General features: G+C 39.9%; 1 protein-coding gene across 2 annotated transcripts in view; it reads left to right on the top strand.

Moving 5' to 3' along the window:
- The first annotated feature begins 5,103 nt into the window (after positions 1-5,103).
- The window catches only part of SEPSECS (Sep (O-phosphoserine) tRNA:Sec (selenocysteine) tRNA synthase), a 34,067-nt gene continuing 26,909 nt past the window's right edge, over positions 5,104-12,261 (top strand). The window contains exons 1-5 of one of the 2 annotated variants that reach the window (XM_081123071.1): positions 5,104-5,366; positions 6,091-6,245; positions 8,333-8,451; positions 9,006-9,164; positions 11,737-11,890. In XM_081123071.1, coding sequence (XP_080979197.1) covers positions 5,253-5,366; positions 6,091-6,245; positions 8,333-8,451; positions 9,006-9,164; positions 11,737-11,890 — 701 coding nt within the window. In that variant the 5' untranslated portion in view covers positions 5,104-5,252. Of the gene's footprint in view, positions 5,367-6,090; positions 6,246-8,309; positions 8,452-9,005; positions 9,165-11,736; positions 11,891-12,261 lie in introns of both variants that reach the window. The other variant, XM_081123070.1, reaches the window with a different exon arrangement.

Below are 12,261 nucleotides of genomic sequence, written 5' to 3'. Positions count from 1 at the left end.
CAATTATGTTTTCAGTGTCAGTGGAGTTTGAAGGTCATAGAATGTCAGGTACCATGTTAAAACCATGATCTGGGTCTGTATCGAATATAATGGGGAAGGCAAAGGTATATCCAGGGCACACACAACTTGATTATGGGTAGAAAAGTTCTCTGGAACCTTAAGAAATAGTTCCTCTGTTGAGCATTTAATATTACAATTCCATTTGCAGAGTAAGTCTCTTGTTATTAAATTTGCAGGGGTCATGTCACAGAGCAGGAAGAAATGTTTTTTGTTTTGTTTTGTTTTGTTCTGTTAATACTTGCCCAAGGATATTTCTTCCATTGAGTGTTTAGAGAGTGGAAGGGAGGGGTAGAGACAGAGAAAGAGAACATCGATATGAGAGAGACACATAGATTGGTTGCCTCCCGCACGCACCTGGACTGGGACCAGGGATTCAGCCTGCCACCGAGGTACATGCCCTCGGGAGCATTGGGAAGTGAACCTGATGCTCTAACCACTGAACAAACTGGCCAGGGCAGGAAGAAATGTTTTTCATTCAAGGGCCCAAGTGTTATAGTTAAGGGCTGGGAGTTAGGAAAAATATGTGGGTGATTTGAAAGAAGAAGTTGAGCAAAGATGTAGAAGGGTTTCACGTAGTAAGAATAGCACGCTTACCTACCAGGATTCATGAGGTTGACCATCTATATTTGTTGAACTTGAATGTTTAAGGGTAGAAATCAGGATATTGGGAGCTTTTTCCTTCTCCAGAGCACCCACATTGATCGGAATTGATTTTCTTTGTCTTGGTTTTTGTAAAATGGGACATTCTTTTTTCCAGTGTTCCCTCTGTTTACACTATCTACACTGTCCTTGTCACAAATGGTGGCTTGGGAAGTGGGCCACCTAGCTGTTTCCAGATCATAGTTTATTTTGGATTCTATCTCACTTTTATCCTAAACCCCTCTCAAAATGTTCTGACAGGTGTTTTAGTTCAGACAAAGGGGTCATTCCAATTTCTATTTTTGAATTAGGCTTCTAGTTTCAGGTTTAATTCCACTGACAGAATGAGACGAAAGAGCTGTTTACTCCTGCACCTTCATTAACTGCTGTATGTTGCCGGGAGGTACTTTCTAGCCTATCATGAAAATTTCCTAGCATGCTTGAACTATGGCCCAATCCATTTTTATTGGTTAATATCTGGGGAGACTACTTTTAGGAGACTTTGCCCTATTTTTCAGTTTTTTAAAAAAAAAATCCTAGGTTTATTGTGGAAAGAGAGATCCTATAGATCCCTTTTTGGGCCATTTCAATCAGCCATCCAAGATTTAGCATTTGAGGTTCTGACCAACATGTGCTCAAGTTGATATAGGTTAGGTAGCTCGGAATCATATGCACCCAAAAGAATTTTTAATTCTTCTAGGAATAGTTGCTGGTTTTGTTGGAGAGTAGGGAGGATCCTGAATTACAGCCCTTAATTCATCTTGGGTCCAAAGTTTAAATTCTACAGTTGCCTGCATATCTGGCTCGTTGGAGGGATGGATTTTTATAGGCAGCTAGTATTTGTGGTCATAGCAGAGTTGTTGAGGAAAGGTAGGGGTTCTGGTCAAGAGGAAGAGAATGGAGTAGTTGATGAAGGTGAGGAAAGAGAGATCAGAAAGATAAAGGGGAAGAGGGATATTGGATATAGGGAGGCACCAGAATTAGGATTGTAATGAGAACACATATAAGCAGCATCAGTTTTTCCTGAAGGAGGAGAGGATTTAAGTTTAGAGGGCCCCAGGAGAACTGGCAATGGGGCGATGCTTATGCTCTTAGTGTCTCGGGCCCCCCACCTGATGGCTGACCCCTCTGACACAGACCTGACAATCTGTGCCCCATGGCAGGTGGCAAATTAGAGTAAACTCTCTCTTAAATTTAAGGCAAACTCTCAGGACAAAAAAGAAAACAACAAAAAAATCAAGACGGAAGGAATCTCACCTAGTTTTATTGGTTACCGCCCAACAAAATTTGTCCAAATGGATGCCAGTCTGGAGAGAACTGCAAACTCATTGGTCTGTAAGGCCGCTCCAACAACAGGCTTATAGCGCCTGTGCCTGTGTTCTACCCTGTGGTTCTGCTTATTACAAACAACACTTTTAGGAAGCACAGTACAAAACAGAAGTACAAAAGGGAGCCAACAAGGATGAAAAGGAATAGCCTGATTCCACCAAAGATGCCTAACAAATGGGAACCAATAACAAAACCTGGGTACCAATTTTAGAATAAACAGCTGAGGAACTCAATGCAAAGACAGCAGAGTTCATATCCAGCACTGACATACCACGAGGACACAGACTTGACAAGTGATAAACAAGTGATAAACAGACCTGACAAGCAAGGTACAAGGGGCTCTCTGTGGGTACCTCATCTGGTCCAAGGCTGGGGTCTACGGTGATGGAGAGTGCAGACTATGTCTCAGTGGAGTCTTCAGGAAAACTGTGGAAATAAACAAAGACCACCCAAATAATTAGATTTTCAGAGCTTGCTAGAGCAAGGGAGTTCATCACCATCACTTGCATTTGGAAGACTCAAAGGCAGTCAGGGGAGTGGAAAAGCTTTATGGTAAAATAATGAGGGAAAGTTTGGGGGTGCTCTGGTTGGACAGGAAGATAGGTTGGCTAAAGAAACGAGCATCTTATGTCATTGGTGTGGGGAGCATACTTGGCTTTCTCTGGTTTGTTCTGAGTTGGAAGCAGGTGAAAAATAGGGAAACTGCCAGTTATTGAAAGTGTTCTAACTGTTCTGGGCAGGTTAGTGCAGGGGTTTGGTTTGGCTTCCTGGGCTACTTGAGGCTGATGCTGTGTGTTGGGGTTCTCATCTGGCCCTTGTCCATTTGTAATTTTTTTTTTTTTTTTTTTAATCATCACCTGAGGATATTTTTTTCATTGCTTTTTCAGAGGGAGTGGAAGGGAGAGAGACAGAGAGGAACATTGATGTGAGAGAGACACATCAATTGTTGCCTCCTGCACGTGCCCTGACATGGGTGGGGATTGCTCCTGCAACCAAGGTAACGTGCCCTTGGCTGTAATAGAATCTGGGATCCTTCAGTCTGCGGGCTGACGCTCTAACCATTGACCCAAACCAGCTAGGGCTGACCCTTGTCCATTTGTATAATGAGTCTGTCAAGGTGAAGATGTCACTGAGCAGTTAGATTTTATTAAACATCATAACTATCTCCTCCATGTCCCTATTTTACAGACGAGGAAAGCAAAGCTCAGGGACTGCGAGTAATGTATCTAAGGCCATACAACTAGCGACACAAGCAAAATTCAGAACTACAAATGTTGGACCATAAAATTATTCTGATGTTGCCTTAGCTGTTAGAAATAGTAGGTACTTAAAATTTTTCATTGGATGACTGAATGGATGACAATAATTTTGGAAAACTTCTTTTGAAATTGTCTCCACAGCCTGCGTTTTTTAAATCCTTCAATGATGGCATGTGTTGCTGCATTCCGTTTTTGGAAACAAACATTTTTCCAAATAAAGACTAATGTGAAAGAATGTGGATAATGTGAGAGAATCTGCTGGCTCAACACCTAGTGTGTGCATTCAGTAATAAGATGGATCTTGGGCTTTCTGCATATCCTGCATGTGATCAACAAAGCAGCTGTGAAGGCTTTTCCAAAGGAAAAGTTGTAAAAATAGTTGCATTTTAGGAATAAGAGCCCAACTTTTCCAAAGTTTGAAGGCCAATGCTTATTAAAAAAAAAAAAAAGCGAAATCCTCATTATTTTTACAGTTTATCTTTCTGTGTAGTTTTACACAGTTCTCAAATTGTCTACATCATTCAACAAATATTTGTTGAACATCTATTATGTGTTCAGTGTGTGCTTTGAACATAGATTTGAAACATAGCTCTGTAAACCAGGAGCTCAGAGTCTAATTAAGGAAGACAGAAAGTTAACTGAAATGCAATTCCACAAGTACCATGGTTGATAAATGGCAGGATGCCCTGGGAGCATACAGCAGAAATGGTGGTGAGTTGGTACATGTTAAACCACTGACTCCTGGTGGGGCAGAGGTAGGGAGGTAAAGGCTTGATTTTTAGTGGTTGCTTATTTCCATGGTGTAAATACTCCCACCACGACCAATTTCAAGCTACCAACAGGATGCCACCAAAAAGGAACTTGGATAGAGATGTAAGCAGCACACCATTATATCCTATTTCCATTATTCATGTATACAACGGATGGAAATAATGGCAAAAGCGCAGAAAATAGTAAAATAATTAGGAAGTGATGAGTTTGAGTATTTAATTTTGCTTTCAATAAAGTTAACTTAATTGCAAACTTGTCTAATTTATTTTTAAAGAGCAGCTATATTTAAAAACCAGCTCACAAAATTACTGAACATTTAACAATCGCCTCTTGCGAGTGTGAACCAGTGCAAATGGGCTGCAGCACACCCCTGCACAAGAGCAAGGCCAGGAATTACTGTAGATTCACCCAAAACGAAGATTGGAAGGAAACCGAAGGCAGGGATTCCGCCTTTTCATTTCTGTATCTCTGGCACCTGGCACTACGAGGCTGTTGAATGGTCACTGTAAATCATTAATGCAAATTTTAAAAAATTAGCCGCTACTATATCCTGGGCACTATTCTAGGAGCTTGGGTGGGGGCGATGGCGGTAAAAACCAAGGCCCTGCCTTTAGGAAGTTTACGTGTGTGTATAATGACAAATGTCTGTCCTACAAGGTGGTGGGTGATAGGGTTAAAAATTCTGCAGTGCAAAGAAGTGGAGAATTGCCATTTTGTCAGGGGTTGTGAGACGGCCGGAGGTGGGATGAGCAGCTCCGGCACCAGAAGCGCGGTCTAAGGCAGGCTGAAGCACAGGCCGCGCGCCAGTCTCACCGGGCGACGGGGCTGGAGCACCCAGGAACTCGGCGCATTTTTCCTTCAGACCCCACGCAGCGGCTCTTCACTTACTGCCTCAGCCCTTTCGCACGCCTGCCAAGTCCCTCCTTCAGCGACACTAGGGCTTAACCAGTCCGACCAGCGGCCGCGAGGCGGGGCTCACCTCCAGTCCCCGCGGAAGCCCGCCGACACCACCGCGCATGCTCAAATTCTCCAGCGCCCGGCGCGCCGTCCGCGGCGGTTCGCGCATGCGCGAGAGCGAGATGCAGACTTTGGACCCGAGGGCTCGCCGTACCGTCCGGGCGGCGAGCGGCGTCCTGGAGGTGCCGTGTGTCCGTCGCGGTCTCCCGGGCTCCCGCCGCAGTTACTACCACTGGCATGAACCAGGAGAGTTTCTCGGCCGGCGAGAGGCTGGTGTCGCCGGCGTACGTGCGGCAGGGCTGTGAGGCCCGCCGCACGCACGAGCACCTCATACGGCTGCTTCTGGAGAAGGTACAGCCGCCGCGCCCCCTGGCTCCGCCCCGCGTCGCCGTCCCGCGTGGGCCGAGACCCGTCCCCGGAGCCCGTGGCCGCCTGGCGTGCACGGTGTCGGCTTGCTGCGCGCAGCCCCTTCTCAACCTCGCCAGAGCCCGCAGAGTCCAGAGACTGTTGCTAGGGGGAGTGTGGGCTCGAGGTTTTGAGCCCCAACTTGTGTAACCTCGGGGTGCGGAAGGGAGTGGAGGCCCCAGTTGGTTTCCTTTTTTGTTTGCGGAAAGGGCCAAGGTCGCTCCTCCCATCTTTCACTTTTCCCCGAGAACTCGGGGAACACACGTTTGTGAACCACGGGGTACTGACTCGAACCACGTGCTGCCTCGGAGTGTCGCAGGTCACCGCATTCTGAGTTCGCTCAAGTGTGAGCACCTCTAGTGTTAACACGCTGGTTGGAAGCGTCTTCGTTGAAGATAAGGTTTTACTGGTTTTTCAGTTACTGCGACTTTACTCCCGAGTATATCTTGTGTTCATTTACCCCTTCTCGCAACGTGTAGGTCGCTGTAATACATGTAACATAAACGTTTTTCCCAGTTGAGGTTTCTTCATAGTGCTGAGTTTTAGACAGCAAGGAACCTGCCCAAATAACACATTAAAAAGTTTTAAACTTCATCGAAGTGTGTTCTAAAAAAAGACAAAACCAGCTTAAATAGAATTATCTAATTATGTGTTTTTTGTTTGTCTTAAGGGCAAATGTCCAGAGGATGGTTGGGATGAAAGTACACTTGAACTCTTTCTCCATGAGCTCGCAATCATGGACAGCAACAATTTCCTGGGCAATTGTGGCGTGGGAGAAAGGGAAGGGCGAGTGGCCTCAGCGTTAGTTGCTCGGCGTCATTACAGGTATTTTTCTCAAATAGCATGTGAAAGCATTTATTCCCCCCCCCCTTTTTTTGGTTAAAAACAATGGTGACAATAGTCATCAGATTATAAAATGTCTGTCTGGAACATACTTCTTCCATACTCAAATGGGCATGTAAACTAGATGCAACAATTTAATCTGAGTAGGTGCTTTTCAAGACAGGGTAAAAGTTCTTGCCAGGTTCTGGGTGATTTAACAATACTGGCTAACAGAACAGTTAACCTAATAAACCTATTATTTGTAAGAGTTTAAAATATGTTAAGGTTATTTATAGTTTTCTGTGTTCCTTTTCTATAGTTGCAAGTTTTTTTAGAGAATGCTGTATAGCTAGAACTTTAAATCATTGTTCATCTGCATCTAAACTCACTCCCATTTTATAAACACCTTGCTTTGTTGCAAGAGATCCAGGAAAAGTGTATATTAAATTTAATTTTAGATTATTAAGTCACTCTTTTGTATTTTTTCAAAACTTTTCATCAATTCTGATAACCATTTCATTGATAGTGGTTCCAAATATAATCATTTCTTTATTCTCCAACCTTCCTGTGAAATACAGGTAAACTTTTAAAAACTCCTGTCTTCCATGACTTTAAATCATGATGAAATATTTCATTCCATTGTAAAATTTTATTTCAATCAAAACCACCAAACTTCTAGTTCAATCAAAAGGTACAAACTTCAAGTTATAAAATAAGTAAGTCATGGGATGTAATGTACAGCATGGTGCCTATAATTAATAATACTGTATTGTATATTTGGAAATTGCCAAGAGTAGATCTTAAAAGTTCTTATCACAAGAAAGAAGAATTTATTACTATGTGTGGTGATAGATATAAAACTATACTTGTGATCATTTTACAATATATACCAATATTGAATCATTATTTTGTATACCTGAAACTAATATGTTGTTATATGCCACTTTACGTGTGTCAGTTAAAAAATCTACTGCAGTTAAAAGCAGTGATAATGTATAACTTGTGTGAAAAATTTATGTTAAAAATGGGCTGATAACAGTTGATGTTATCTGGAAAAAATGCTTTGTATGTGAGATTTCAGTGGTAATGAAGTGCAACAATATTCATCAGATTATTCTGTGATAATTTAGTGTTCTGTGATAATTCCAGTGTGCAGAATTTCCAATCTTTTTAACTATAAATTACAAATAGATTTTTGATTTTGAAGCATATTCAGAGATATTTTAAAATAGTGCATAACATCTAATATAAAATGAGTGGATTTGCATATGAATTTTCAAAGACTAGATTAAGCAATATTTGAAATATCAATGCATCCACATTGGAACTCAGCCCCCTGCTCTGGTTAGGGGAAGAGGAAAGAAAGGAGAGAATTTAATGTTGCATATATTTTGCTTTTCTACTGTTGCACAACAAACTACTCTAAAACTTACTGACTTAAAACAATCATTTATCATCTCATAGTTCTGTGATAAACTGTCCTCAGAAAGGTGATGATTGCTTTGGGTTTCTCATGTAGTTGTAGTCAGACCTTGGCTGAGAGTTTAGTCATCTGAAAGTTCAACTGGGCAGTTTATCCAAGTTGACGCACTTAGATTGCTGGGAGCTCAGATGGCTTCTCTACATGGCTTTGGCTTCTCCCAGTATGGCATCTGGATTATAAGAGGGAGTCCCTCAAGAACAACCCTTCTAGAGGCTTGGTAGAAAGCTTTAAGACTTCTTATGCTCTAACTCAGAAGTTCTAGACCGTCACTTCTGCTACATTCATTCTGGCCAAGCAAGTCACTAAGACCAGGCCAGATTCAAGTGGAGGGAATTAAACTCCATCTCTTGGTGTGGCAGTACCATATGGGCATAGGAGAAAAGGAATTAATGGTGGCCATCTTTGGAGACTAGATATCACAGCATAATTGATGAATTTGTTTCAATTTAATAGGATAGTTTCATATTACTTATAGTTTGTGAAATATATCTATAATAGTCAAGTATTGCTTCTGGCATTTTTTTGTTACTGTATTTGTATAGTTATACAGTGGATTACTTAGAACACTGAATATTTTTGTCCAGTTGTTGGCCCATTTTTTGCTTAGGTTCATTCATGGAATTGGACGATCGGGTGATATTTCTGCTGTGCAACCAAAAGCTGCAGGTTCTAGCCTTTTGAACAAAATTACCAATTCTTTGGTCCTGGACATCATAAAGATGGCTGGTATGTACTGTTTTTTGTTTTTGTTTTTTGTTTTTTAATACAAGCATGCTCTTTTTTAAAAAAATATATCTTTATTGATTTCAGAGAGAGGGAGAGAGAGAGATAGAAACATCAATGATGAGAGAGTCATTGATGGGCTGCCTCCTGCACGCCCCCAACTGGGGATCGAGCCTGCCACCCGAGCATGTGCCCTGACCGGGATTGAACCCTGATCGCCTGGATGCTAGGTTGACGCTCAACCGCTGAGCCACGCCCGGGCCCATACTGTTAATCATAATACTTTTGGCTGACGAGCCACACACACCTGTGCCTAGTTTCAAAAAGGATATAAACGGCTTTTGAAAAGACCTATGTATATAAGAAAAACCCTTTAGAGTAAGATAGGAAATAAGGGTCATAATGGATGAATTTGGCTGTGAGCTTCCTGAGAATGAGTACAGAATAAGCAGCACTAAATGTACAGCTCATTATTTGCTAGAAGTGTATCATTTCTTCAAGAAGAATGCTGGTTTTTCAGTGGAATAACTAATTTCTGTTTTACTTCTTATTCCTAGGTGTCCATACAGTGGCCAATTGCTTTGTAGTGCCTATGGCAACTGGTATGAGTTTAACTCTGTGTTTCTTGACATTACGACACAAAAGACCAAAGGCAAAGTATATTATATGGCCACGAATAGACCAGAAGTCCTGTTTTAAATCCATGATCACTGCAGGTAAAAGAAGAGAAGTGGTGCATATAATGTCTTCAATATCACAGACATTTCAAACTTTTTATGTAAATATAGATAAATGAAAAAAACCTAAACCTGTTCCTATTTCTTCTTTTTATTGTGATAAAATATACATAAAATTTACCATTTTAACCATTTTTAAATGTACATTTCCATGACATTAAGTACATTCACATTGTTGTGCATCCATCATCACCATTGTCTCCAGAACTTTTTCACCCTCTTAAACTGAAATTCTGCCCGTTGGACAGTAGCTGCCCCCTCCCTGCTACTCCTGTTCCCTAGCAATCATCCTACTTTCTTTCTCTACGCAGTTGACTACTCTAGAGCATTCGTCCTTTGTGACTGGTTTATTTTACTATGTCTTTGGGATTTAATCCATGGTATAGTATGTGTCAGAATTTCTTTCCTTTTTTAAGACTGAGTAATTCCATTTCCTCTGTGTGTGTATGTGTGTGTATCCTACATTTTGTTAATTAACTTGTTGATGGACACATGGGTTGCTTCTCTTTTGAGTACTGTGAATAACATTGCTGTGAACATGGGTGTACAAATACCTGCTTGAGTCCATGCTTTGAATTCTTTTGGGTATATATGCAAAAGTGGAATTCCTGGATCATATGTCCCTGGTCTTTAAAATAGGATTATGATTAGCTATTTCACTAGATTGTTTTGAGAATGAAATGGGATGACATAGAAAATGCCCAACAATAATCCCTGGAGTATGAAGGGAGTTTAGACGTGTTTGTTGTATGTACACGAATGGAGTACACATAAATTGTTACCATGAATCAAAGTGCAAGGATAACAGGTGTCATTAAGTATAGCTGAGACAAAACTTTACATTGGTATTTTAGTATTTGGTTTGCTTAATTCAAGTCGAATTTGAGAATTTAAGGTTATTTTTGAATGGCTTCAGTCTGTTGTATGAAATTGGGCTGTAATTAAACTGCATAAATAATCCTAAGGAAATTCATGTAAAAGGATTTATAATAAGGACATATAGCAGAAACTGATAGACTTTTAAAAACATACTGATTTATTTTACGTGGTATAAATTTGTCATGTCTGTTAATTTGCATTCTATTAACCAAAGAATTGATAGATAAATTTTTGGAATTTGGAAAAGATTGCCTTTCTGAAAAACTGGAAACATTTTTCTAGCAGGTGTCATGATTTGGACTATGATCTATAGTTTATTCTTTTTCGAGATAGCTTCTAAGGAAGCAAGGCCATTGTATTCTTAAAGAACACGCCTGTATTTTAATTGTTTGAAAGCCAAAGTAGGGTTGAGTCTAGAGAGTTTGAGAAATAGTAGAAAGTTAGCCATCCTCAGGAAGCTACTTATTTAAGTTGTATATGTTTGTTTTAATAGCTGTGAAGGTATAGATTTTAAAATCCTGTAATACATCTCTGAACCACATATTTGAAATTATGATTATATAGTGGCAAAGGTTTTATATTTCTGTAGATAGAATTCAGACAACTTGATGTGGATTCTAAAACACTAAAGAAAACTACTTGCTCTTAACTTTGCTATAACTTGCTGTGTGACCTTGGGGAAGCCACTTAATCTTCCTGAACTTTGACTGCCTTATCTTTGAAATGAGTGAGTTGAGCTAAATGGTTTCTAAATCCCTTAGGCTTTTAAATCCATGAAACTAGCTTGTTGCTAGGTTTGGTATTTGGGAAGACTGAAGATGTGACTACATAATAACTTTATGTGCAAAATTTCCCAGGCATTTTCTATCCAACTTCTGAGACTTAAACCGTTAGGTTTTATTTTTACCCTAAGTATTTACTAGTATTACAGAGTACTTAGTTATTTAAGAGCTTTGTATATTATTTAGTGTATACCTTATGCAACTTTTTATGTTTATGGATACCTAAATGTTTACCTAGTTTACATAGTTATTATTTTGGTGGACCTTGGATCACATGCTAGTTAAGTGTACTAATTCAATTGAAAATTGAAAAACAATTTTATATTTAGGTTACAGAAGGCCCTTGTAAGCTGTGAGATGAGCAGTGATCCCTAGGCTACTAAAATTCATTACCCTTTTCTTTAGAGGTAAAACATTAAGTTGATGATTGTGATTTGTTTCAATACTTGAGTTATTATTTGCTCATGTCTGAAATAAAGTGAACTTAAAAATAAAACTTTAGCATTGCCAGAGAATGTGTAGCTTTACTTTTCTGTGGACTGATATTGAACTGGACTAAGTGACCCTTTTTGTCATTAATGACTGTTACTACTTTTATAGGTATCTGTTTAACATTTGTTCATCTTACTTCCCAGAATTAGTCTTTCTTGTCATATCAAAGTGCTAAATAGATTTGTGGTGCTAATTGTGGTCTAGTGGTCCTCCACATTATTTTGACCTGCCTTTGATTCATTCCAGAATTGAGCCAGGTCTTTATTGCTAGAGGAGGGTTCATCAACCAAAATAAGTATTTAGAGTTCTTGTGTGGAATAATGCTGCTTCCTAGAGTTCCAGGACCTTCTCTTATTTTATTTTACGCTAACATTTTCATTTCTGCTTGGCTTGGTTAGGTTTTGAGCCTGTGGTGATAGAGAACATTTTAGAAGGTGACGAGCTGCGCACGGACCTGAAAGTAGTGGAAGAGAAAATCCAGGAACTTGGGCCCGATAACGTGCTGTGTGTTCATTCTACTACATCCTGTTTTGCTCCAAGGGTACCTGATAGGTAAGTGATTTGTGAATGTTGTCGTTTAGGTGTTCACCAGTCTTTTAAATAAAGTGCACACATACTAATTCTCAAAGATGCTTAAGTAACTTAAAGCTTAAGTAACTCACAGATGCTTAAATAAGATGCTTTATTTGACAGTAAATATGAATGGACTGTTCTAAGAGAATAGATTGACCTCATGGAGAAATAAGCATCCTCTCTTGAAAAAATAAAAATTTGATATAAAAGGAAAAACAATTAGCATCAAGTGAAGATTCCTTTATCACCCAAGTAGATGCAGAACATTTGTTTTCTTGCTCTTTTTTCTGTTTCTGACCTTTTAGCATATTTCCCCTCATTATTTAATAGAAGTTTCTAAGCTAAATATT

Source organism: Miniopterus schreibersii (assembly GCF_964146895.1).
Source record: "Miniopterus schreibersii genome assembly, chromosome: 1".
NCBI classification, from domain to species: domain Eukaryota; kingdom Metazoa; phylum Chordata; class Mammalia; order Chiroptera; family Miniopteridae; genus Miniopterus; species Miniopterus schreibersii.
This window is presented reverse-complemented; position numbering and strand designations above follow the sequence as displayed.